This window comes from Notolabrus celidotus, chromosome 13 (assembly GCF_009762535.1).
Source record: "Notolabrus celidotus isolate fNotCel1 chromosome 13, fNotCel1.pri, whole genome shotgun sequence".
NCBI classification, from domain to species: domain Eukaryota; kingdom Metazoa; phylum Chordata; class Actinopteri; order Labriformes; family Labridae; genus Notolabrus; species Notolabrus celidotus.
In genome coordinates, this window is record NC_048284.1 from 24,633,466 (window position 1) to 24,660,147 (window position 26,682).

The 26,682-nt window shown below is 40.2% G+C and overlaps 2 protein-coding genes across 2 annotated transcripts; both read right to left on the reverse strand.

Moving 5' to 3' along the window:
- Positions 1–1,233: 1,233 nt before the first annotated feature.
- Positions 1,234–15,290, reverse strand: clic5b (chloride intracellular channel 5b). The gene is made up of 6 exons (XM_034698936.1): positions 14,562–15,290; positions 5,987–6,096; positions 5,771–5,896; positions 5,176–5,282; positions 4,755–4,936; positions 1,234–2,676 (listed from the first exon to the last, which is right to left on the reverse strand). The coding sequence occupies exons 1-6, from the start codon at positions 15,093–15,095 to the stop codon at positions 2,512–2,514; spliced, it is 1,224 nt and encodes a 407-aa protein (XP_034554827.1). The 5' UTR covers positions 15,096–15,290; the 3' UTR covers positions 1,234–2,511.
- Positions 15,291–16,981: 1,691 nt separating this feature from the next.
- enpp5 (ectonucleotide pyrophosphatase/phosphodiesterase 5) lies at positions 16,982–26,344 on the reverse strand. The gene is made up of 4 exons (XM_034699998.1): positions 26,048–26,344; positions 23,333–24,220; positions 22,475–22,651; positions 16,982–20,453 (listed from the first exon to the last, which is right to left on the reverse strand). The coding sequence occupies exons 2-4, from the start codon at positions 24,201–24,203 to the stop codon at positions 20,050–20,052; spliced, it is 1,452 nt and encodes a 483-aa protein (XP_034555889.1). The 5' UTR covers positions 24,204–24,220; positions 26,048–26,344; the 3' UTR covers positions 16,982–20,049.
- Between the last annotated feature and the right edge of the window lie 338 nt (positions 26,345–26,682).

The window sequence follows — 26,682 nt, forward strand, 5'->3', positions numbered from 1 at the left end:
ATATCATATGTCAATTATTTTCTTTTCCCTCCTCAAAGTAGTTTAACTCTATTAGATGCAGCATTAGTCAACTAAACAAGATTTCTTCCACAGAAAGTTCTTCTCTATGGTATATAGTTCTTCTTCTATGGTGAAATAACTGGTAGCTCACATGTACTGGGGTAGTTTTCCCAACACTGCTGCTGCTATTACAGGACAGGATGGTGCAGGGTTTCACCTCAGGCTGAAACATACGTGTCCGTCTCACGGGTACAATATGTAAGGCAAGCAGCAGCTAGAAGTGCACTGAGGTCTTTCTGGTAGTATTTCTTAGACTATAGGTCTGGTCTTTAATTGGATCATAGGTCTGTTCCTGGTGGGTCCTCACACGTCAAACACACCAGTTTGTTTTAATCAGCTCATGTCTCAGAGCAAGTCTCAATTTAGACAATTTATGCCCGAGCTGCAAAGGTTTACTGAACCTGGCTATAAAAGTGCGCCGTGTGCGAGTCCCTGTCAGCCTATATGGACTCCCTATGCTATGGTGGCCCAGCCAAGGCCAGCGACTGGTGGATCCACTGGGAGCGTAATAACAGATTAATGTGGCGTGCCAGGCCCCGTGACTAGACGTGTTTGACGTTAATGCTCCACTGTATATTATCCAGCCTGCAGAAATGTTGGATGTGAGCGATGGGATCCAAGGACAGGGATGTTTAGGTACTAATTACCAAACAGCAAGGCACAAGTCTCGCTCCATATTTCCTTACTCCTGTGGAAACACTCGGCAGGCTCCATTTATTTTCTTTGACTGTTGTTTCTGGCAAGGCCGCGTCTCAGTAAACACCGCTCGCCCACCATTGTAAATCCGACAGGCGCAGATCTTTCAAGTTAGACTCCTTTGAGGAAAAATGGAGACAGATCGGATGGCGGCGCTCGGGTTTTCCGTCTTAATGAGAGAGTGGAGAAGAGGGATGGCGTTTGATCCCTGGCATGGAAGCCTCTATTTAAGCCTGTCAACGGTCATCACTCTCTCTCTCTCTCTCCTTCTCTCTCCCCTTTTCTGTTATGGATGGAGAAACAGACCTGCACCACTGGATTTGATCAACTCAGTCAGCCACACTTAACCCTTTTCAGGATCCAGCTTCCACCAGCACCTTTCCTGTCATTGATATTGCCTCCTCAACATGACAACCTCGAAAGTATCGATTTTGATTGATCACCTAGCAAGGAAAGAAAAGAAAAGGCAGAAGCCGATCTGTGAAAATATTATTTTATTTGTAGAGCTTTGCAATGAGCAAGGCTCTCAGTCATCATGCTCCAATTTCATATCACATGTTTGTCCAAACCACACAAGAGCCTTATGGTTCTGCAAGGAAGTCTCGCTAAAGTTGCAGGCTGACACCACGCCAAAGACGATAAGCCCCAAGACAAATTTCCATCCTCCTCTCTTGCGCGGACAATGAAACTTTTGAACTTGAACTTTAGGCTGGGGATGTTGACGGACTCCTCAGAGCGGAGGAAATGTCTCTTTGATGAAGGGCTGGAGGGCAGGGTTTCTGACCATTGTGGACCTGGCCTGGAAGACGCTTTTCATCGCAGCACTAATGGCTCTACCTAATCAGGCCTGATTGGGGCTGCTAAATAAATACTCTCTCCATTCATAATATCATGTAACTCAAGACAAAATCAATACCTCGACTGAACACTAATAGCTAGAGGCAGAACAAATGGCTCGGCTCTGGCTGCAATACATTTTTTAGAATGAATCCATCAGTGGCATTGGCATGGACTTATGTCTCTTCAAAATAAAGGCACATAGCTGAGGCTTTTTATATTCAAAAAGCAGATCTAATATCAGATTTAGATATTGCAATTTAAAACAGATTTATGCAAGCAAACAAATCAGAGAAAAGCTTTGTTCCAAGCTATTAATGCCTTCGCCAGGTGAGTTTTGTTCTCTCAAGAAAACATTATAAAGTTATTATAAAAATCAATCATTCTTAAAAATCAATCTTTCAGAAGCAGGAGTGAATCTCAAGATATGTAGAAGCTCCAGGGAACAAAAAAACTACAGCAATACCTACAGTAATGAATGACAATCATAATGAATCTGCAGATTTTAACAGTCATATGTTCAGCAAACAATTAGCATAAATCATCAGTCATAGATGAATTGAGGTGTCTCCACTGGAGCCAAAGCTTGCTCATAAACACTGGAGGCAGACTAGACTTCTGTGGGCTCAGGAATAAATAAAGTAACCCGCCCTGACATCAGCGGCTAGTGAAGTGTTTGGTCGTGTGGACCAGAGGAAAGCATATGAAAGAGAGCTTTGTGTTATGAGGAATAAATATAGACAGTCACAATCACGTTTGAGTAAAAGTTGACTCTGTTTGAAGCCTGTGAATTAAGTTTTCCTTCAAGAAATGCCCCTAAACACGCTGAAAAGGACAGCCACATGTATTCTAAAAATAAGATGGTATTTTGTGTTGTGTTACTAGTTTATTTTGTTTGAGCTCTGGTCACTTGGCGAGTTACTTGGCCAGTCTCCTCGCCACGTCTTTGTAGGCGTTCTCGATCTCGGTGTCAGCCGCACAGGTGTTTGTGAATTCATCACGTGTGTAGGCGTTCTTCAGATACCGCCACACGCCCATCAAGTGGGAGGGGATGTCGTAGCTGCGGTACTTCTTAGCAACAACCTAGAAAAGAAGACAGATCAGCACATTTAACTTGAAGTGAGGAAAAATAACTTGATTCATCTGACATTTTATTATCAACCAAGAGAAGCCTTGTTACTGTTTTTCACTTTTTGGTAGGTGCCACTTCAATGATTTCATTGTCTGTTTTCCAATCCTTATTTCCCTCAACCCTCTGTGAAAACTGGAAAAGTGAATAGCCTCACTGTTATTTTCAATGCTGTGTATGTGTCTGAGTGGTAATAAGGAACTGTATGAAATAAATGCTGAGAGCTGCTGATTGAATTTAACTCAAACAACAAAAGTCTAACACCACTGGCAGCATTATGAGGATGCTGTTGCTACTGTTTGCCTGCAATGTAAAAAATTACATTGCTAACAAGCTGTGCCATGTTCATGACTTAAATTAAGTGTTTTAGCATGCTAACATTTGCCAAGTGGCTGAAAGAGAAGTTAACCTCAGATGTTTTTTCATAAACTTTAGATGTTGCCTTTTTGAAGAGGAATAATGAAGCCCTTAAAGCCGTCGCCATGTTGGAAAAGCTGACTCCAACTTACTTTAGGCCAATGTAGAAACAGGCAAAGAGGTGGAGTTGAGATCATAGCCTAGCAACTTGGCAAACAGCTACAACAGCCCCACCAGTCAGCCAAATCAGCCTCACCTCTATTTATGTCTAATCAGGCACAACTCTTGGCCTCATTAACATCAAAATAGATGAGCTGCAAAAAAAACATCCCCCCTTTGCAAATGTCACAAATAAAGGAATGAGGTATCGAGACCCGAAATGTAAACATGTTGAATTCTGCTGTAAAACTTGACAATTTAACATGGACACTAACAGTATGTGTTTGGGTTTTTCAGCCAACCTCAAGCGGTCATACTGACATTGCCAACCCTAGGCCATAATAATGGCTTTGCCACAGCAGTGGCAGAGTGATTTGAATGAACATAGAATAAGTGCAAGACTTGAGTTAAGTGTATTATTTAATACCAGTTCTATTTTAAGTAGACTTAAAACATTTGGAGCATTTCAACCCTTGATTAGTTTTCTGCAGGCCTTTTGCTTTAAGATAAAAAAATACTTTTCAGATCTGAGGTAAGCATCATAAACATACACTACACTAAACACACAGAGATGATTTTACATGCTTTTACCTCATCACGCCTCGACTACTGTAACAGTCCTTTTAGCTGCCTGCACAACAAATCCCTTCATCGTCTCCAAACTGTACAAGACTCAGCTACCAGGGTTTTAACCAGAAACAAAAAATGTGACCATATCTCTCCGGTTTTAGCATCTTTGCACTGGCTCCCTGTAAGTTTTAGAATTGATTTTACAATTGTACTGATTACTTTTAAAGCTCTTCATGGACCTTAACTATATAGCAGACCTACAAGTACCTTACGAGCCGACGCGTGTATTGACATCCTCGGACGGGTTTATTGTGCATTCCAAATACAAAAATGAAAACTAAAGGGGACAAGACATTTGCAGTGAGGGGTCTGACACTCTGGAATGATCTGCTAGAGGAGATCAGGTCTGCTGAGTCAGTGAGCTCTTTTAAATCTCTTCTGAGAACATACTTTTATCGTAGAGCGTTTCCTGATTTTATCTGAATTTCATTTTATTTTATTTGATTTTAACTGTTTCAAGAAATATATTTGAAAATAATTGTATTCATTTAGTGTTCATTTAGGGGAATTGTATGTATTTAATGTTTTATTTCTTTATCTTGGCTTGTGTGATTTTATGTAATGCCTGTTTTGTTTTTTTTTACTGCCCATGTGAAGCACTTTGTATCTTGGTTTTTGAAAAGTGCTCTACAAATAAAATTTTTGTTACAATTATTACGTGTTCTCATCTGGTAACATGTTATCAGTGTATAAAAAAGACACGCCATCTTTTATTATTGCTATTTATAGATAAATGGTATGTACGAGATTTGATTTAAAACAGCCTAACTCATGTGTACTTGATTTCCAAGATAAAACTCACATGGGTAAGTAAGGCTGTACCCAAGTTGCCTTAACAGACAGTAAGTTCAAAGAATACATCCTCCATCTACCTCCCTTTCTTTACCTTGACTATGTGCAGTTTAGGCAGCAGGTTGCAGTCAGCAAGAGTCAGCAGGTTTCCATCTAGGAAGAGTCGGTTTGATCCCTTCTCCTCCTCCATGCTGTCTGCATCGATCTCATCAGTCAGAGGGGAGTTCATGTAGTCATCCAGCTTGCTCAGAGCCTTGGTCAAACCTTTCTCCAGAACTGAACACACACAGACATATGGATAAATGTTACCTATCCAATGGGACATTTGACCTGTTTCTTGATAACCCCACGAGGGGGCAGCACAGCAATACATAGGAGTGAGAGAAAAGCCTCAAACACTGGACTCTGCTACTACCTAGTGGAGAAACAGAATAATGTCTTTTTCATTTTTGCTCTGTTTGTGTGTGAGGGTGTGTGCGTCTGTGTGTGTAAACGGCATAAAACGAGCAGCCCACCGGCGTTGGCCTCTGGTTTGGTGTTCTTGATGTAGGCTGAGAACTTGGCGAAGATGTCGTTTCCAGCTGTGTTCGACTCTCTATGCTTGGCGGCAAGTTTGGGATACCTGAGCAGACGAGAGAGGGGGGGACAGAGGCAGGAGACGCAGTCAGAGAAAAAAAGCATCTGGATAGCATTAACACCTGGACTGGAGCTCGGCTTAGACTGAAAACATGTTACACACTCACACTGAGTTGGCTGCTCGCCCCTTTAAGCTCCCTCAAACTAAGGTCCATTTATAATGTAAAAAACTTTGCAGGCAATAAAAGACTGATTTAGTTAATCTGACATTTTTCTCTGCAACTGCTCAAACACAGGCCACACTTTTTTGTTCATTCGAGAGTGAAATAGAGAAAATGATAAACTTGTCTAGATTTTCCTGATGTTATAAAGTGGTGTCTGTTATCACTGAATAACATAGAGTTCAGGTTTTTGATCTCAAGTATTAAAAGTGAAAAAATGTGTCATTCTCAAAAGGGTTACAACAATCGTAAACAATAAGAATCTGTAAACACCAGTCCTTAAGTACATCACAAAACCTCCCAATGTTCTTACTTTGGAGGACACAGCATATCCTCCAGAAACTCCTCGATCTTGTTGATATCGGTCTTCACATCTCCGTTGAAGGTGAGGAAAGGTGGGTGTGTTCCCGGAGCCAGATTGTGCAGATCTGCTGGTTTTCTAAAGAGGTCACAGAGAAAACAATAATTCATGAGGATGCCAGGGAGTGCATGAGCTGTTTGTCGTAAGCTTGTGTTTCTGTGTTCTAACCTTTTGAGGTCAACAGTGGTGACGTTAAAGACGACCCCTTTGAGCCAGAGGATCATGAAAAGACGCTGAGAGAAGGGACAGTTACCGATGCTTTCTCCATCGTTGCCGGCCTGCACGCAAACAAAATGTCAGAGAACAAGTTAGAGGGATGAAATGTGACAAAGAGTAAATTATAATGGCAGTAGATGGATTAACTGGGAAATATATGACATTGGTTGGACAGAACAAGAGTTTCTTTCAAGGATCCAGAAAGCTTCAGTAACCTTTATGAGTGTTTCCATTGTTTTCTGATGTGCATACAACCACATGTTTAAACGTCAAAATAGTTATATCAAACAACTGAGTACATTTTGACAGTTGCAGCTCGAAAGAGTTTCACAAATGCATAAGGCATGTGATGTCTTTAATGTTTTTTACAGGTTATTCAGATTTCTTTGCAGGTTGATCCTGCAGCACTGTGCACAACAACACTCTCACATGTTTGCTTTTTAAGAGGGAGGTCCCAGCATATAATCTGCTCTATATCCAGAATTGCAGAGGGGAATAGTCATAAAGGTGTCTGTCTGTGAAACCAGCAAAGTTCCAACTTACAATTAAGTATATTTTGAACTTATAATTATCATATTTGACTTTTATTTGACTAGTTAGGATGTTCAGAGAAGAGTTATAGCATGTATAAATGTAAAAAGTATGAAAAACACACGTCACCCTGAATCCCTTATGTGAATCAATGAAAAGGAACATGTTTAACCAAAATTACCCCAAAGGGTGGACTAGATAATGTGTGGATAAGGAATATAGCATGTAAATAAGCAGTATTGGTGGAGCTACATTGAAAGCATATCTTGAAAGGTTATAAATTACTTAACCTGAACTACAGCAAAACTCCTTAAGAGAGAAATCCAGCAAAGCCTTAAAGCTAAAATAATAATGAAAATAAATCCAAAATATCTTCATCTAAAAAAAAACTGAGACAAAATCAAGATTCAAACAATTTTAAAAAGCTTTTTTTTTTACAGATAAATTGATAATCCAGCCTTGTGTAATACACCTGAGATCTTAACCCTCGATAAACTAAAACACAAGAGAAAATGTTGTGTTGGTAAGAAATGTTATATCTTTGTTCCAAACAAGTCTTGCTTAGTATATGTATGTGCGTATGTGTCAACAAATAATGCAAAAAGGAATGGGTTTTCTGATGGTACATCAGCGTTTCTTGGAATTAGCTAAATTATGTGAGAAGAAATGTCTTTATTGGGATAAACCCCTTGAGATGTGCCATCTCATTTTAGACGGGGTCCCAAAATGTATGTTGCAGAGTTGACCCTGTTGACCCCTGTCTGTCAATAGCCCAGCTTCAGTTCTGGCTCCCCTGCCATTTTCTCAACAAAGGGGCCGAGCTGATCGGCATCCCCTGTGGGTAATACAATTACTATTGACAAGTACCACACACAATCACACTTTAAAAGTGAGCCATCCCTTTAAGCTGAAGTACCAGTTAAGAAACATGTAGATTATAATTCACAAACACAAACAAAAACACTTAAGAGTTTCAAGTCTATCCTGACAGCAAACACCTGATACACTGACTTCCTCTCTGCTGTACTCTTCTGCACATGTAGTGAGCTCATGTGTCGGCATGTATGGACTCACAGCAGTGAATCAGCTGTGACACCTGAGCCTCTGGTCCAGCTGAATTATGGATAGGGATTCCATCAGCTGGTTCACTGACCAGCAAGGCACAGAGTTAAGGGGTCAGACCTGCAGACCCACTGTCACATAGAGGCCCACTACACACAGTGAAATAAGAGCAATGACCTCAAGGTCAGCTGAGCTTTGACCGCAGAGATTTTGTTCAGTTTCTGACATGTTTGATTAAGGCATTAGAGGATTGTAGTGACTTGTAATTTTGCCATTATTGTTGCACACATTAAACCAAAAAGATGAAATTATATTATTGGATGCAGAACCAGCGATCAAGTCACACGAAAGGATACTTCACAAAAATGTGAAATATTTTGCATTCAGCACACGTTTCCCACAGTTCACTGCTCCCAGCAAAGACCAGAAAACAGAGCTGTCAGTCTAAAAAGTAGCTGAGCCAGCCATTGATGCCGGGTGCTCTCATGCAGCCTGGGTGCATGTGATGCTTCAGTCTGTGCATTGTTGTGGCTGGGCTCAGCAGCGGGGCGGTAACACAATACACACAGAGGATGATAATAATAGCCAATCAACATCTAGAACATGGAGGACAAAAGCTGTCACACACACAGCCGAGCCTGTGGGCACAAGGAGCGAGCCGCTGAGTGATGTGAGGATGAGAGGGGTCCACTGACGGCAATGTTACCTCATATGATCCAACACATACATGAATACTACACTGTAACATATAGTATTTAGCCATTAAATCTTTTAGCTCACGTGAAAGATCAGATATCCAGGCTCAAGGGGATCATTTCAGGCACTTTATGGAGTAATAACATTTCCTTTGTGCTGGCTTCTTCTTTACAGTGTAGACAATTTGAGTATAACTATGATGCAATTATTCTTTTCATCCATTTCTATGAATAATGAGGGTACAATTCTGCTGGTTAAAGATGTTCAAAGGAAAATCTCTCCAGAGATCACTACTAATACACTCATTTAAGCCTGAAGGACTCAAAAGAAAGGGACTAACATGAGATCATCCCGGCAGGGGAGGTTTTGATTATTGGTCAAGACAAAAAATGCTCCATCTATCAATGCTTTGGTGTAACCAAGCATCACAGTGTGCCCAAGGTCCATGTTTGTATGGATTTCTGTCAGACATTCATATAGTCGTTCGGACTTATCTGAGGATAACAACCTCTAGAGCTATGAGGTTTCTGCAAAGGCTGCATCATGTTGAAGTCTGCTACACATGGAGGGTTTCTCTAAATATTGAGATACTCATCCTCTGTTTAAGTATTTAAATAAGCCACAGTAGATGCAGACAGTGGGCCTATTAACTTGAATAGCTGGTGGTCACAGCATATTCATATATAACACAAACTGATAAACTAATGTTTCTAAAGGACTGAGGGTATAAAAAGATCCTCAGCCATGAAGGATAGTTCACTGTCCCTGCACATCTTAGATGGCAGCATGAGAGAAAAATGCTCTCATCTTTGAGTACTTGTGCATCAGACTCTGATTTACACATAAAGAGCAAAAAGGGAGAGTTTGGTTTAACAAGGACAACATTAACTTACCTAAAGATTATGATCTATGCTTTATATGAGTGTCACAACCTAAAGCAGCTGATAATGATGCATAAAGTATGGCTTATAAAAGGGTGATGACCTACACCGCGTGGCAGTGAACTTTCAGTTACCTAGCTGACCGGTTTCCAAGGAGATGGAATGGCTAAAAGCAGCCTCCACAGCGGCTAATTGGGTCAGTGCATCTAAACAGCACATCAGCAATGAGCTCTTCCACCTGCTTGCATCCTACCTGCCTCAGGTATAGTCATGTACCTCTAACATTTCCCACAGGGTTTTGAGTGCATTATAACAAAACAACACTACTGTATCTACTAACACTGAAACTGTGATCAGGTTTGTTATTTTCTGGGTGATATTTTTGAGCATCTATTGATGCGTGCACAGAAAGATGCAACAAGGAAACATAAAAGACTGATTCAATGGACTGTGATTAAAGAGGGTTATCCCATAAAGTACTTCTGAATACAATCTAACAGTAAAGCTGCCTTTTAATTTGTGAGTTTGGATAATGCTGCCTCCCACCATCCACAAGCAGCTTCAGTGTCACTGTCACAACAATCCCAGGTCAACATGGAGCACAGTGTGCCAGTGCTGCAGTAACTCTACCTCTGCTATTAAGTTACATCAGCTTTCCACAACACACATTGCTGCTACACTAAAAATATCTTTGATGTACTGTCTCTATCTTACATCCAAAGTTAAATTTAAAAAGAAAATACTGTCTCCATATCTCTGTATCTGTCTTACCTTGACAAAAAGTTCAATTTCAGGGTCTCTGTCTGGACCGTTAGTGGACATGGTGCCTGGCTCTGGCTGTCAACTTGATTCTTTTATTTTGAAATCTACAGTCCTTTAGGTATCCCTGGAGGTCTACATCCTCTAACAGAAGATGTAAAAAGAACTAGATATCTTCTCTCTCGGCTGACACTGATCAACTTAAGAAGCTGTGTTTAGTTTCTCGTCCCTCAATCCACCTTGTGGTCTTGAAAATGGTTTTCTTCTCCCTTATCTGGGTCCTGCAGGTGAGGCTGAGAGTCGGTCCAGGTGGCAGGCAGACAGCCCTGTGCTCTGATTTGGACACAGATGGAGAGCAGAGTGAGCTCTCACTGACACAAAGTAGAAAACAGGTGTCAGTCAGTCTATGGCAGTGGGTGGAGCCGCATCCCTCACCCTCCCCTCTCACACACATCTCTACCACCACCTCCTCTCTTAACTGCGTCGTCACTCCTGAACCTGTAACCTCATTATACTCTTGTTTTTCTCTTTTCCTCTTTGCTTCCAGGATTCAGATCAGGTTAAATATATTTATAGATACATCTCAAACTGTCAAAAAGTATATCTAATGCTCTTGAGTCATCCCAAATATCAAATAGTTTTTAAAAAAATGGGATTTCTGGGTGCTTTGGCTGCTGTATTTATGCTATATTTGACTCTGTCAGGTTATATTTGATCACCAGGGGGACACCTGAAAATGATCCCTGAATTATTCAAACTTGGCTTTATTTATAAGGCATGAGTTTGCATTCACTTTTCTATATGGCAACAAAAATAAAACCAGGTCTAACCGCAAAAACTTTGAAGTGCACACAGAAGTAATTGATTGGCATTCAGTATTTGGTTCATTTAAATATGCATAGAACTCTATCTACCAAGAATGAATCGTTTTTTGCATGAGATGCTCGAGTCATATGACAGCAGAGAAAGGGTAACATAGAGCAGCTAGAATTAATTTTCTAATCTGTTTCTATTTATAGAGCAGCCCCCTCTCCTGGCTGACACACCAACATGCAGCACCAATTACTGAGCCTGTACATAGGAAGTTCATTATCCCTGTGTTTGCGAGGAAGAATGTTGTAAAGTTTCTAAATGTATGATTTCAGGTTTTTATCTGTACAGTCTCAGAGGGCTTCACAGCACCACATACTGAAACAATGGATGATCATGAGCTGAGCTGAGAGTCTTTTCAGATTTAGAGCTAATTATACAGACTTTCAGCTACCTAATTTGGCAGCTTTTACCCAATACCGCAACATTTTCTTGAAATTCAACACTGCAATCTTTACATTTCTAGCAGCAGATCTAAGAAACCCCTGCAATTAGGAAACTGTGATACAGCTATAGCCTGCAACCAGTTGGCTGAGCTAACTAAGCATTACGACTTGAAACAGGGCAGAACCTGGTCCAGACGGAAGCCAAATGGTGGGGCTGCAGCATAAGGTACATGGACCAAATGGGAACAAGCAATGAATCAGAAGATGCAGGGCCTGACCTCTGAAAGGCTGACTCCTTCCACGCTAAGTTCCTCATCCAGTTGGTATATGATGTTCTGATTCTTTTTGATTGAACCTCTTCTGTTGGGACAAGGTTGAAACCCTATAGAGTCCTTTGTTTCAAGGAAGAGGAACACTGGAACACATCCTCAGCAGCTGTTCTAATGCACCAGGGGGGGGTTTCTACCATTGGCATCTTGACCAAGTACTGGAGGTAGTAACTGAATCCATCTGAAGGACCGTCGATCAGGTCAAACATCTCCAACCAACAAGACGCAACATCGCATTTATTAGAGCAGGAGACTGAATACCCAGACTGCCAGCCTCTCTGGAACAGCACATGACTGGCAGATGATGGTGGACCTGGGGAAACAACTCAGATTCCCCAAAGACATCATCAACAACTGGTCATGCTGGAGCTCACAGTGCCCTGGAGGGAATAAAGGAGGCCAGTGAGCAGCAAAAGGGGTAATATAAGTGCCACAGATGGGGGATAGTGCGCAAAAGACTAGCGATCAGCAAAGTTTTAGAGGCTGCAGAGGAAGCATCAGGTTGGCTGTGATTCAAGAGGGACAAGCTGTGGTCTTAGGCCACGGTGAGGGGGTCTGAAGTTGAATCCCCTTATGCGTGACCCTTGGTACTGTCACTGATGATGTGTCTAAGTGGGTCATTAGATGTATGCACCATGTGTGTAATCAGTGTGTGTGATTTCGTTGACTAAATATCAAGTTTTTTCAGAAGCCAGTTTGCTTAAATTGCTTTAGCACCTCATTTTTCATGCAGGTTAAAAAGATGTAGCGAAGGCAACATAAGGTGATTAGATAGTGATTGGTGGATTTTGTTACCTAATAGTGCCAGGGTTCTGGCTGTTAACCTTTCTCTCTGGTGTTATGCTAAGCTAACTAGCCACCAGCTAGCTGCATGAACTGTCAGTAAAACCAGCAATAACCTACATCACAAAATCGCTGTTCTTCAAAGGATTTCGAAATGATGCTTTATGATCATGTTAACATTAAGGGTTAAAACCTGGCCTTGGTGTCCTCTTGAGACAAAGAAGTTCAAATGACTGACTTATTGAGCTAATGATTCATCAGAACATCAAACAGTAACAGACAGCTCGTGGAGCCAAGATGAAGGGGGGACTCACGCTCATGATACTGTGATCCCTAAAATTTAAAAGAAACTATTAAAGTATCTTGTAAGTTTTACATTCAATATGATCCTGTGGTGTTCTATCCAACAGCCCAAGATTAAAATAAGATCATAATAATGTGATAAATGCCTAAAGATAGTAGCAGAGATAGTAAAGGCCTGTGCCCTGCTTTATCACAGGGGAGGAGCCACGTCAGCTTAGAGGCACTGAACAATGATCCCCTTCCCCTCCTTCCTACTTTTATAGCCCAGATCAGTTTATGGTTATGGTGATCGTTGAAGATTAAACTGTTGGGAAATCCAGCCACAGGCAGTATAGGATGCAGGGTGGGGTGATATGCTGGGCAGAAAATTGTTAGCACTTTGATGGTGAACTAGTGAACTATGGTCCATGTTTATCATAATTCTGATATAACAACATAAAGATAGTATATCTCAATATGTAAAACACGAGTCCCTTGGTACTTTAAACCTGCAGTGAGGAGTTTTCAAACTGGCTGAGATCAACACTGATGCCTCCATATGAGATACAAAAACAAATGAGATCACAAAGAACATGATTTATCAAATGAATGCAGTTATCTTTGAAGCTTTGATCATTGTCAACTGGTTGGTGTCAAAGTGATCTATAACACTCAGACCAGAAGGTCCTTTGTTTACATTTTCCCTGAAACAGATTCCCAGGGATACTTTTACTGTTCAAAGATCACAGGGTGTGATTCTTCTTCAGAAAACAGATATACCACTTTGTTTGACGGCATTACTAAATTTGTCAAACCAAAAGTTCCTCACGTGAGCTTAAATGTGTCAGTATTTCATATAAAATCCCAAATGCCACACATTTGTCCTTTTAATGACAAAGTTAATATGTTTGTTGGGTGTAAAGACAGCCTAAAAAGCAAAGTAGTATTGTCTATATTGCTAGCCTTTGGCACAGTTTAAGACCCATGCTATATCTTTTTTCAGCCCCAGTTCTTGTCCTAACTTCAGGAGGAATTTTGTATCATTTGAATAAATCTTCAAGGTCATTTTATTGTGCAATAACTTAAAACAACAACTTGATGGATTGCATCTTTCTGTTTTATATCTAAAAAAACAACCTTTTTCAATACACTGCAAAGAAACTTTAAGATTCAGCCCAAAACAAATCGATCATTCCCCTTTGTAAAACCTTTGCTGAGCATAGTCAGACTTTAAATCTCAGTTGCCCAATCAGCAGTGTGTCCCTGTGTGTACTGATAGCACACCTCACAGAGCAGCCCTATCTGACAAGCAGCAGAACACAGGCGGATTTGCTCAGGCATGGAGTTCACCCCTGGTTTTTATGGCCGCACAGTAAACAGGTTAATTATTACTTTGGACCACGTCCAGATTAAAGCCACTGCAACAATCACATGTACCAGTTCTGTCAATGCTTTTAACTATCTTTTTATGGTTCTCATCGTATCTTTGTTTCAGAGCCGCCTTTTGTAGTTATTAGTCATGTTTTGGGCTCAGATACACACACAGACACAGATTTGTTGTGCAAAATATTTGGATGGTGTTTATTATTTGTGCTCACCTTTTTCTTAAATATATTCCAGATATTGTCCTGATTTATAAATGAAATCAAGTGACTATCCACAAAATGTGGCATTTCTTCATTGGTTGACACCTTGCTGAGTGATATCAATGTGTGATCTGAAGTTAAGGGTTTGGTTTTCTTCAGTAGCTAACCATTACAACAAGACAAAAGAGAAGGGAAGGAAATAAGGGATTGAGACTGTAGAGCCTTATGGCAAGTGCTGAGTTAATCTGCTGTCAGTACAAAAAAAAAAAGTGCTGATGAGATGAGGCTGAAGCAAACTGATGCTTTACTCTGCAGAGTAAGATATAGTGTCTGGGCCTTTTTCAGGCCTTCATGCTTCTTACCTTGACAAACAGAGAGATCTCAGGGTGACCGGGGTCAGCCGGAGCAGCACTGCTCTCATCCAAAGTCACACTCTCCAGAGTTGACAAGCTTTCCTCCACTGTCTGAATCGGCGGGTCATCACATGGATCTCCGGCTGAGGAAGAGGATGATGAGGAAGACGAGGAGCGCCTGGATCCGTCGTGCACATCACCGTTCACCTCTACCTTCACCACTGGTTCTGGCTCCGGCTCGGACTCGGGCTCCACCTCAGCTTTCACTTCCTCGATTTCCTCTGCTACTTCCTCGGCCTTCTCCTCTTCATCCTCACTGGAGGAAGAGGACGAGCTGCTGTGTTTGTCCTCCTCCCTGATTTCCATGTAGTCCGGCGATCCGAGCTCTGGCCCCGCGGATGCGTGCACGTCCACCTCGCTGTAAAGCGGCTCTACGGCCTCACCTGTGTTTTCATATTTGTGCTCTCCGGCCGGGCTGTCAGATCGATCACTGCTGGAGTCATGCACACTTCTCTCCTCCACTGTTTCATACAAGTTTTCCATGTTGGACGGTTTAGGTGTTTTTGGACAGACCCGGGTTAGAGGTGAAGGAGCCTTGAAGTGGTCCAAGTGGAAGCTCACAGACCGCCTGCCTCTGACTGTCTGAGCGTCCGGGCAAATTCCAGCGATAACTCATAAAAGACCTTTGATCCTCCAAGTTAACAAGTGATTTATGCAAAAACTGAGACATGGACCTTCAAGGACAGTTTGACAGTGAGGGACGTCAGTTAAAGTGATATTATCCTGAGTGAAGCGGACAGAAACACACTAATGTTCTGTATTTTATTTTTAACGAAAATTTCAGTCCACTTCTTTAAAAACGCTTAAACAATTCACATATTTAATCACAATTCAAACTTAACCTTCATTTTTCCTTTAAGTTTGTTACCCCTGTTAAAAAAATACCATCCAAATAGCTACATTTTACATTTCTATCAATCCTTGATTTCCAGTGCAATATCTCAACAACCACGTGCAATATTTATTCTATAACACATTTTATTATTATATTCATCCACTAAATTTGCACTCTGGCTTAGGCTTATTCATTTATTTATATCGTAAAAGTACTTATATACCTTTCTTTGTACAGTTGGCATTTTTATTTTTATTTAGAATTTTTAAAGTTAGTTTTTAGGTTTCTATATTTATTGTCCTTACTGTCTTGTTTTGCCCTTACTGTCTTGTTGTTAAGTACCAGTGTTCCATTCACCACGTCAAATTCCTTGTGTGCAAGCTTACTTGGCAATAAAGATGTCTTGATTCTTGATTCTACTAGTTAGATTTGCTACATCCACTACTTCATGTTCCTGACACAGTTAGCAAGGTTACCTGTAAACCTAAACCTAAATCTTTACTGTAGTAATTTATGATTCAAATACCAAAGGGACATCCGATTTTAGAAAGCCTATCTTTTTTTCTACATTATTTGGTAACAAGATATTATTGTAAGTCCATCAGCAGCCACAAAGCTGCATGTGCAATTTGTGAAAATACTACTTTCAGACATACTAAGTGGAATAACCTTAGTAGTAGATAAAACTTCACCTTTTGGCAGTCTTTTGGAGGGCTGAAACTTGATAGTTTGTCCGCTAGTGTAATCTAATCATGTTGGCTGTTATGTAAGGTTTCTAAGTTAGAGCTCATGTGAGCAGTTTCTAACAAGTTATTTAACAGACAGACATTATTATTAATGTCTCTTGTCAGAGGCTTAAATACATATTTCAATTCTGTTATCTCCAGGTTACCTGTCCACTTAAATTCGTACCAGCCTGCTCTTATTTTTGCCAGGCTACAGTTAAACCTGTGCTACTACCTTATGTTTCCAGACTGCCAAGGACAGACAGAAAACTGAAGAGATTATTAAATGGTCTACAAAACTGTGCTGGAGATGCTTTTATAATATACATCTTTACGTGCGCTGGTGCCCCATGGCAGATAGCTGGTGCCCCATGGCAGATAGCTGGTGCCCCTTTTCGCCGATGCCCCTAAAACAGCTTGAATACTAATATAATTACTATATCTGCTTTTATTTTATTTTATATCCACCTTTTGGAGATACAGTATATGGGCGAAGGTTTTAAGAGGAGTGTGAACAGATCACATTTTTTTAACACTTCAGTGGGCCTTGCATTTGGTAGCACCTGATAACCTATAAACCCACATTAGGTTTAAGCCCCATCTCGAGCCCAGTGATATCCATGAAGTCCCCAAATGCAAAAATTTTATAATCCTCGTTCGTGACACTTTTTAGGGGTTTGTCAGTGTTCCTTAAATTGAAAACAAATAGAAGCACGAAAACATGTGAAGGTTGTGTCATCATCACTTATAGTCATCTCACACAAGTAAATTACACACAGAGAAAAAACACATTCTTTCACACAGATCTCTTTAGTTTCAGAAGACTCTTTAATTGCATCAACATGGCAAAGATAGTTAATTTGTTAATCATATTAAATATCCATAATTCTAATCCAGTTAATAATCCACTGAGATAAACCTGATCTAATATCCATTCTTTCAAATAATTTCCACATAATTATTTAAATATATTCTTGATATATTTCTTTAATCTTTCAAAAATTCAGGGGAAAATTATCAGACACCTCTTTCATAAAACAACAATTATCAGAAAATTAACAATTTCCATATAAATTCTTTCAATTTATGAATTTAAAATTTAGTAAAAACTATATATCACAGTGATGTCTGTCATTTTTGGGCCACAGGTATTAGTCAGTGCATCTAAAAGCAGAAGACAGAAATAGAACCAATTGCTTCTCAAATGATGCTGAAAAAATATTAGAGTTCTTAATTGAAGATTTGGATTCTACTTGACTTTCTATTACTACACTTGTTAAAAAGCTTTTTGGCAAGAGACACCTCACTTTTTTTTAATGTTTCAAATAGCTACTACAAACAACAAGTGCAAATTAAACATGACCTACAAAGCATCGAACGACTGCCCCTTCCTTCTGTTTCATTTCTATCCTATAGTGCAAATCAGGGGAACAGTTCTCGCAAGTCATGCCAAAATAGTCTTCTCAACCGAGCAACAACAAAACCCTTAAAAATCCCTAAGACGAAATACTGACCAATAGCAATTGCACTTCACACTTCAACAACAAATGGCCATGGTTATGACAGTCCATGTTTGAACAGGAGGGCAGTACACGGTCATCTATACAGAAAAATGTCCTCCAGACACAAATGCTACAAAAAAACAGACTGACACACAAACGACTGCACACATTAGAGAGATGTCTCTGTTATTTCAAAGGCAAATGGTTACTGACTATTAAAGAGCAATCATGGAATGACCTACATGTATGAGCAGTAGTCTGGCACATGGAGTGAGACTCTGGAGTAACATTTGCTTCCAAGTATAATATTCAAAATTAGTGCTGACTCCTGCTGACCTCCTGGAACTGTTTGGTTATTGAATACTTTTCTGATTCATCACAGTTTATTTCAAAGGAGCAGCTGATTCAGTGCTCAGACTACAAGTAGAACAATTAGTGTCAAAAACCTGGCAAGGCCTTTTCCTTCTGTACCTTATGACATACAAATCTCTTTGCATAGATTTGAAAATGCCCATTTACTGTCGGGTAATAAAGGTGTCAGTATGCTTCAAAAGAACTGCTTTTTAAATGGATAATGGCATCTGAGACCTCTTCTATTTATACTAAACTGATGTTGGTGGTGGGAATTGGGTAGAGCTGGGCAATATGGCACAAATATTATCATGATAGGTTTTCTAGAATTACTAATAACAATATATGTTGGTAGGGAGGACTAGGCATCAGTCCTGATCTGGGGGATACAATTGTTGTATCAATATTCTAATTATAAGTAATACAGCACTCCAATCAAATATACCTTCCATTTGGACTTTATGACTTCTTAAAGTAGCGCTAATGATCTTTATCCTGTAGTCTACCTTTAAGAAGAGTTTCTTAATTTCAAAGTCAATCAGATATCATGATGTATCAATATGTGATTGTCTTGCAATTGAATCAGTTATCTCAGAATGACTGAATCGTGATGTAACCGATATCATCGGTAATGCATCAAGTGTGGCATGGTATGATATCGAATCATATCAAACTTTGAGTCACTCTGGGATTCCCGCCCAATTTGTCACAATATTTTGATATTTCTGCCAGATGAGGAGTATAGTTGGAATGAAGGGAGCCTAAAGAAACCAAAAGTTTCACTAGTTAACGTAGCTCAGGTCTTTGTAAGTTTGTACATTAGGATTCTTTCAGTGTTCTTTTTTTCACAGTTCAGGGTTTTTGACGTGAGCTAAGACACTGCAGAGGTTACCTACTCTCTAAGACAAATAGACCAAATCCATAAAACATTCTAATACAGAATTGGGGATAAAATAAACAATCTCCAAACCTCACTTTTGTACTGGGCACAGCATGTCTGGTGAGGGGGCTGCTAGGTGATCTGTCACTTCTGATCTTATACTTAGCATAACGTTACCGTCACTGGATTCACTTACACAGTTTTTTTTTTGGTGACCCTCTTTCTGCTTGTTTTCTGTCCATTGTTAAGGAGACAAAGTGTTTGGGTCTCAGCAGCTAAAACAATGCTTTGGAGTGAGGGACACATTTGTACACCAGTGTGTACATTACATTCAAGCAAAAAAACTGCATATTGAGTAAAAATGTCCAAAATCTATCATTGTAGTCTACCCACACTGCACTGAAATCCTCTATCAAGAGTCAATCAGTCCTCTACCAACTGTTGTGTCACCTAGCCCACCCTTGGGCTTAGTCTGAAAATGTATGTAACCTTTCAAAGTGGACTATTTGACATCTTGTACACTCAGCTCAGCTACAGGTCAGATGTTTAGACGGGAGAAAAGTAAGCAAAGTCTGAGCTTCTTACTCAAGCTAATTCTGTTTCCTTAATATAACAAGTGCAACACTATGAATGCCATCAAGTAACGATTGTCTTAAAGTGTTTGCATTTATCACATTTCAACTTGTACTGTTTCTCTCCCCCTGTCAAAGCGTACTGACACCTTTATGATACCTTATCATGGTGTTGGCTGATGATGCTTCCGACCTGGATTCACAGGTTGAAATTCCACTCTTATTTTAAACTCTTAAATGACAATGAAGATGACGAGATGATAGTAGGCAGAATTGACAATCAAAGCAAAGCCACTATAAAGCCCATGTAAAGGTTTATTATCTTGATTAAGCCTGCACCAGAAGCAAACCCTTGACATTTCCCTTACAAACAAGCAAACAGGGTTTACCTCACCTCTATACATGATTAGGAGGTTAGATTAAATTCCCTTGATCTCCGTCTAATAAAAAGAGAATCACACTGGCATTAAGTCGTTATAAGGGAAGCGTTCGGGGGATGCTTCTGTGCAGAGCAGACTACCTTGGGGAGCAATATCTCCTCTTCTTTTATGTCTTCCATTCTTCCTCTTCAGCTACAGGTGCAAGTCCTCTTGCAGTAAGGGCTGAGACATCTCCCTGCGTCTGTGTTTGAGCGAGGGCAGCTGTTTGAGCGTCACTTGTCTAATGTAGACCACCAGAAAGCCCAGCACCATCACCACACCCAGGAGAGAACCAACGACGGGGGCATAGGAGTGCCCGGTGACCCTGGGAGGGGTGCTGGGCGTGGATGGAGTCGTGTCTGGGGAGAGCAGGTCTATAACGTTTAAGAGGGAGCCATTGTTTGGGAGAGGCTTGATGGACAGGATCTGGCACATGAGAGGGTAAAGGTCGACGGAGCGCATGGAGGTCTTGATGTAGTTCTGGCGAAAGGCTGGCCCACGGGCGACAAACACTGGCTGCATGCTGCGTAAAGTGTTGTCATAGCCATGGTTTCCCACTGTGGAAAAAGAAAACACACATATTTGCATGAAGAGATTAAACACTTTGATTTTAATTATTCTTTCATTATTAAAATATGACTTTCCAGTTCCCTATTCCCATGAATCTCAGGCAGCACATTTTGTGTGGAGATTTATGGAATCTGGCACTGCTGCTCTGTCAGATGATTTTACTACCATCAATGTTTGTCCAAACAGACTGGTTACTGCTAAATCAATCACAGAGATGCACAGGCAAACTGAAAATGAAAGAGCCTTGATGAGAGCTTAGACTGTATGACTACTGCTCCAAGACTCTGTGTTATTGTACTTCTGTAGAACTGACAAGGTTTGCTTTTTGTGCTGTGACAAATCAATACAGTTAATTAGTACTTCCTGTGAAAGCAGCATGAGTGAGCTTAACTTCTATCAAATCAGGTGCAGTAGATCCGACTTATCCTACTTTGAACGCACCCTGCTGAGTTTTTTTGTCTTTATTTACTGCAAGCAGCTCTAACATTTTGTTTCTTTCCTGACATGCCAGCCATGCAACACAGTTACCTGTCACATGCCTCTACTTTAGGGTTTGTGCTATTCCACAGATTATCAGAAGGGATTACATATTTATAAACAGAGAGAGAGATCTGAACTAGACATTGGATGATGAGAAGTGGGACAGAATATGTAAGAATGCTAAACCAGTGTCAAGGGATGCACTGGTCACCTCATCCAATTCAAGATTCAGCATCTCTTTAACATGACTGCTCCAGTTTGCTTAGATTAGGATTAACAGACACGTCAAATAGCTGGTAATGCAAATCTGAGGAAGTTCATTTAATCCATGTTTAATGTTCCTGTGACAAAGTCCAACAATTCTGGGCCAGAATTTCTGGTAATCTCTGTGAGGTTTCAGAGAGCCAAATTCCATTCAGACCTAGATTATTGGGTGATCTATCGGTTTTAATGTGGGGATACACACACTAGAAGTTGGGTCTAAATTAGTATTATGATGGGCAGGCAGATTCTTATAGGTGGGTGGAGGACCAAGGGGGTTCTTTCAGTGCAAGAATGGGGAGAGTATCAGCATTGGAAAAAGTATTATTTGTACAACTTGGAAGAGCAGATACCTACATCAGAAAGCTGGGGAAATACCTGAACCTCGTGGTGGGCTTCTGAATGGGTCCTACAAACTTTACATGTTGGTGTAGATGATTGTATTCTTGTGCAGCTCTTTTTTTCAATGATGGCTGGTTTACAGATTCTGCCTATGAATGTGTATGGATCTTATAGGTATACTTTTTAACACACTGCATACATTACAACCAAACAGGGGGTAGAGTTAATGTTCACATTTCTGATCTGTAATATTATAAACTTCAAGCACCAGGAAGTACAGGTTCTATCTTCAAAAACTAATAGTAATAATTAATAAGTGAGCATTGATGTGATTCATAAAGACTAGAGCTACACTGATATACATCAGTGCCTTCCTTGTAATGCAGATGCCACTGGCACAGCTATGGTTTAATCCACATCAATCTATGCCTGTTTGATGCGCTTCAGTATTGTAAAAAGTAGAAGGAAGGACAGAGAGTCAGCAGGTTTTCCTTCCAGCCACACACTCCACCCAGTCATTCTTCTGATTAACAAGACTTTTACAGCAGAAGAGAAAGTAAGCAGTACGATCAGTAGATGCAACTGCAGTGAAGAAGACTCCTCCTTTTGTGAGATTGAGACCTCTTGGCGAAAACGGTGGCATTAACAAAAAAACTTCCTGATTTGAGCAAGATTAGAAAAAAATAACTGCACTTGTATGCAGTGAAAGAGAAGCCCACACACATACTCCTGCTGTCTCTAAGGGAAAACAAATCTAGCTTTCTTTGTTAATTAAGGCTGGAAGAAAAAATCTCCTGTGAAGCTATTCATAGAGCAGAAAGAAAAGGCTGTTGCAAGAATCTGAAAAAAAAACCCTATTTCATGTGTGCAGCATCAACCTGAATATTGTCTCAACACAGCTTTGTTAAGAGGTTTGAATACGTACTCATGAAGGGGCTGCTCCTGTTCTGCACCACGGTCCAGCCTTCTTTGGCCTCGATGATGATGGGCATGATCCTGATGTTGTGCTGATAGTGGAAGTGCTGGGGAATGTTTTCCTTCTTGAACACAACCATGTTCGGGTTTGCATCCTCAAGCTTTCCATAAACTTCCTCAAGCTTTCCTTCAAGACGAATGACAAAGAATGACAACATATGTTTACTAATACAAAGTTTATATTTCAAGATAAGGGAGAAGATAAGACAGTTTACTAAAACTGTTTATAGAAAATCCTGAAATGTCAAAGCAGAAGTAAAAACTGAGTAAAAGTATTTGATACTAGGTTAAATCGCTATATATCTAAAATATACATACATAATTGGAGAACAGCAATAATCCAAATGAGTGATGATGAAATTAAACTTTACAAAACTTTTAAATTCTTTACTTGATGAGATTTCCTGTGATTATTTCAGACTTTCTCTGTACAGACCACACACATTTTTTTCTTACATTTCATCATGTAAACATTCAATTTATCATATAAACTTCAGGATGAAATGTTTTGCTTTCTTGTCAAGAGTTAGATGAGAAGACTATTATAATATTGTATTATCAGAGATGCTCTGATGTGACTGATTTTCTAATCATTTAACTGGCTAACCACATGATCTCAGAGTCTGCGGATAAACAATGCCAAATTAGTTTGCCAAGTTTGTAAAGTTTTTTTTCTGAACTGATTTAGTATTTAGTTTAATTTTACTGATACAAAATTGAATCAATCCTTCAGAGAGCAAACTGCAGTTGTTCTCCTCTTATTAAGACACTAACAGCATGAAATGTGACAGATGTTTTACAGTGATACCTTCTTTGGGCAGTATTCCCACCACTGGACTCTTATCCACCCAGGTGTACAGGTCTCTGCTCACATACTGATCCAGCTCTATGATGTTATCAGGGGAAAGCTGCGCCATCCCGTGATCACTGGTGACTATCAGATTCATTTTCTCATACAGCCCTGCCCTCGTCAGCTCGTCTATGAGGAATCCAAGCTTCTGATCGATCCCGTAGATGACAACATCCATTTGGGGACTCTGCGGTCCCAGTTTGTGCCCGCTCTCATCCGGCTCCTCCCAGTACAGAACCCCAAAATCCACAGCTTCTCCTTTGGGCGCAGAAAACCACTCAATGATGTGCTTCACTCTGGTTTCAAAGGAGACTGAAGCGTTATAATGGAGGTACTGGTTTGGGAATATGCCATGGATCTTTACATCAGACCCTGGCCACATTGCTGCCCCGCTCCGCCCTCCAGCTTTCTGGATGGTCACCCAGAGAGGCACGGCTTCCTCCCACCACTGTGATTCATAAATGCTGTCCGTCTCCATGGAGAAGGAGCGGTTTAAAGCAGGGTCGTACATCTCATTGGCCACGATGCCATGCGTCTCAGCGTACAGCCCCGTCACCAAGCTGTAATGATTAGGGAAGGTCTTGGTGATGTACGCGTTCTCCACCTGATCCACGTTCACCCCTTCCTCAATGAGTTTGTGGAAGTTAGGCGTCGGGACCCGGTCGATATAATCCCAGCGAAATCCATCAAAGGAGACGAGAAGCAGCTTGGGGCGGTCTCTCACATTATGGTTCTCATGGCCATGTTCGTTCAGGGAAACCAGAGGGAGCAGCAGGACCCAAACGCAGAGAAGAGGGCTATAGCCTACTCGCAGCAGGCGGTGCAGCATTGTGCAGAAATAAGAGCCTAAGAACACACAAAAAACCACATTAGAAGACCTCAGGGAGGCAGAGCAATTAAGGCCTGTTTGCTAGTTCAGGGAAATCAGAAAGCAATCCGTAAACTGTGCTGTTGGACAGAAGATCACCAGTATAGAACCAGAACTTGCTTATTTTCCTCATAAATCTATCTAAATAACTCCATCTACTTAATGTCAGAAAATATCTGTCATGTTATACAAAGACATCTTCATTCTTTTGTCAGCATAGTCTGATAAATCTTTTTCCCACAAGCTTGTGATCTGACAGCTCAGCTGTATCTTATCTCTGTGGCGACAGTTTTCTAGTTCTTTGTCCTACAAGCATATTTTCCAAGCATGCAGCTGAAAAAGTAATGCTAAAAATAGACACCCAACAACCACAAATTGTCATAACGCTCATTATGCCAATGATATTCATTTGGGATTGTTGAAAGTTAAATATTGATATAGAAGCCAAGTGCTTCTGAATCAAATTGCACTAATAGTCATTTTTATACTGCATGCAAGAATGACCACTGGTTTGGATTTGGGTGAGGCAAATATTTGAATAATTGATAAGCAGTGTAAAATGACTTCTAATTTTGAGCAGTAATAACTCATCTAATCCCATTTTGTGGGGAAATGCCCAAAAATATTAATAATTTTCAAATCTTTCTATTTTCAAGGTTAATCACACTGTTAATTACATGGCTTTGGGTAATGAACAATTTGTAGGTTTAAAAAAGCAAATTTAGATGTCACCCCCGGCTGTGGGAAAATGTGATGGCTTATTTTTCAGACATTTTGTAAATTAGATTATTGATCAATGTTTTAGAGCACAAAGTTTATACATAATTAAAGAAATTAGCTGCAGCTTTTTTTTTTAGTAAGAAGTAAACATAAAATATATTCTGTCTATATGTATGGATCAGGATCAAGGCATGCATTACTTCAAAGTTATATTATATAAATTGATTTTCACAAGAGAAGGGGTTATAATCCAAAGGGACATCTAAACCTTAAGAAACTCTTTGCTCAAATAATGAAGACAGTGAAACTAATAGTGGAGTGGATTTGTGGGACAGGAGAAACATGAATCTCAAGCAAAGCACAGACTTACCTCTGTTAAGAAAAATGTGTAAACAATATTGTCAGTACTGTAGGTCTAGAGAATAGGAGAGATTGTGATAGCTGTTCAATACATGGATTTTTTTCTTGGACTGACACTGTCACGTTAACTTTGTCCCACTTCTTTAAAACATACGCCTGTGTTTAGGTTTCAATAAGGCTGTTGACATGTTGTTTGGCTTTACGTTTCCTATTATTGCTGTGGTAATTCAATTAATCTGTTTTATTATAACATTTTTGCAATAACAATATCAAATCGGATATTGCTTTTTAAAAACCCTGTCTTGTCATGATGTCTTATCAGACACCCCTAATTCCAAGCAATAACAGGACATGTCCCCTGATCTTGATATTATTTGGACAAAACTGTCTCTGGTCATATAACAAGGCATTAGCACTAAAGACATTGCAGGTCAAGTGATCAATGATGTCATTGGAAATTAAGTAGACTGTAGATACGCTGTCTGGAATGCATCTATTAGAGGCACACAAGTTCAAATACTGAATGAAAGCCTGCTATAAACAGTCTGACACATTACAGATGAAACACAGAGATTAGCATGAAGCTGCAGAGCTAACAGCTGTAACACGCACTTCTGCCCTCAACAATACAACAAAGACACAAAGCTGTATGAGTGTATACACTGACATTACATTAATCAAATGCGAAAAAGAAACACAAAATCAAACAGTGTCAACAAGCTCACCTCGATATCTGATCCTGCACTGGCTCTTCTTCAAGCTGTACGCAGAGATAAACAGCCGGGACCCGTTTATGTCCGAAGGAAGTCCCGCCTTTCACCCTGCTCTGTGCGATTCACTTTATTTCTGTCGGGTTTACTGACAGATGAGAAACCAAACCAGACCATCTGAAGACAAAAGGCTGCACGCTGCTCTCTGTGAGTGCATGCTTCTCTTCGTGTAGCACTGCAAACCTTAAGAATCCACCAAGACAGATCCACTGCGATCAGTGCAAGTGCACCGGTCCTCCCATGACGTAATGCAGGGTGAGGGTGGGAGGGAGAGGTGGAAGGAGGGGGAGAGAAGGGAGTCTACTTTTATTGATAGACACCTTGGTGTCTGTCAGCTTATATGTTGAGCTTTAAAAAGAAAAAAACAATAAATTGTCTGATAATTAATTTAAATGTAAGAGGATGTTCCATTTGAGTTTTAAGACAAGAGAAACCTGCTCCAAAATACGATATATAATCAAATAATGCTCTGCACTATAAATAGTGACATCCAAAGACACCGTTGCCCTAATTCTGTCAACGACATTTTATTTTCTATTTTTTTGAAAATTCTAAAAATTGATATGCAAAAGACGTGCTGCAACAGTAAT

Coding starts and splice junctions, on each gene's coding strand:
- clic5b (XM_034698936.1), bottom strand. CDS start 15,095: ATGGAAAACTTGTATGAAACAGTGGAGGAGAGAAGTGTGCATGACTCC. Junction 6,097..14,561: donor AGATCTCTCTGTTTGTCAAG/GTAAGAAGCATG, acceptor GTTTGCGTGCAG/GCCGGCAACGATGGAGAAAG. Junction 5,283..5,770: donor GATATGCTGTGTCCTCCAAA/GTAAGAACATTG, acceptor TCGTCTGCTCAG/GTATCCCAAACTTGCCGCCA.
- enpp5 (XM_034699998.1), bottom strand. CDS start 24,203: ATGCTGCACCGCCTGCTGCGAGTAGGCTATAGCCCTCTTCTCTGCGTT. Junction 22,652..23,332: donor GGGAATACTGCCCAAAGAAG/GTATCACTGTAA, acceptor TTCGTCTTGAAG/GAAAGCTTGAGGAAGTTTAT. Junction 20,454..22,474: donor CAGGAGCAGCCCCTTCATGA/GTACGTATTCAA, acceptor CTTTTTCCACAG/TGGGAAACCATGGCTATGAC.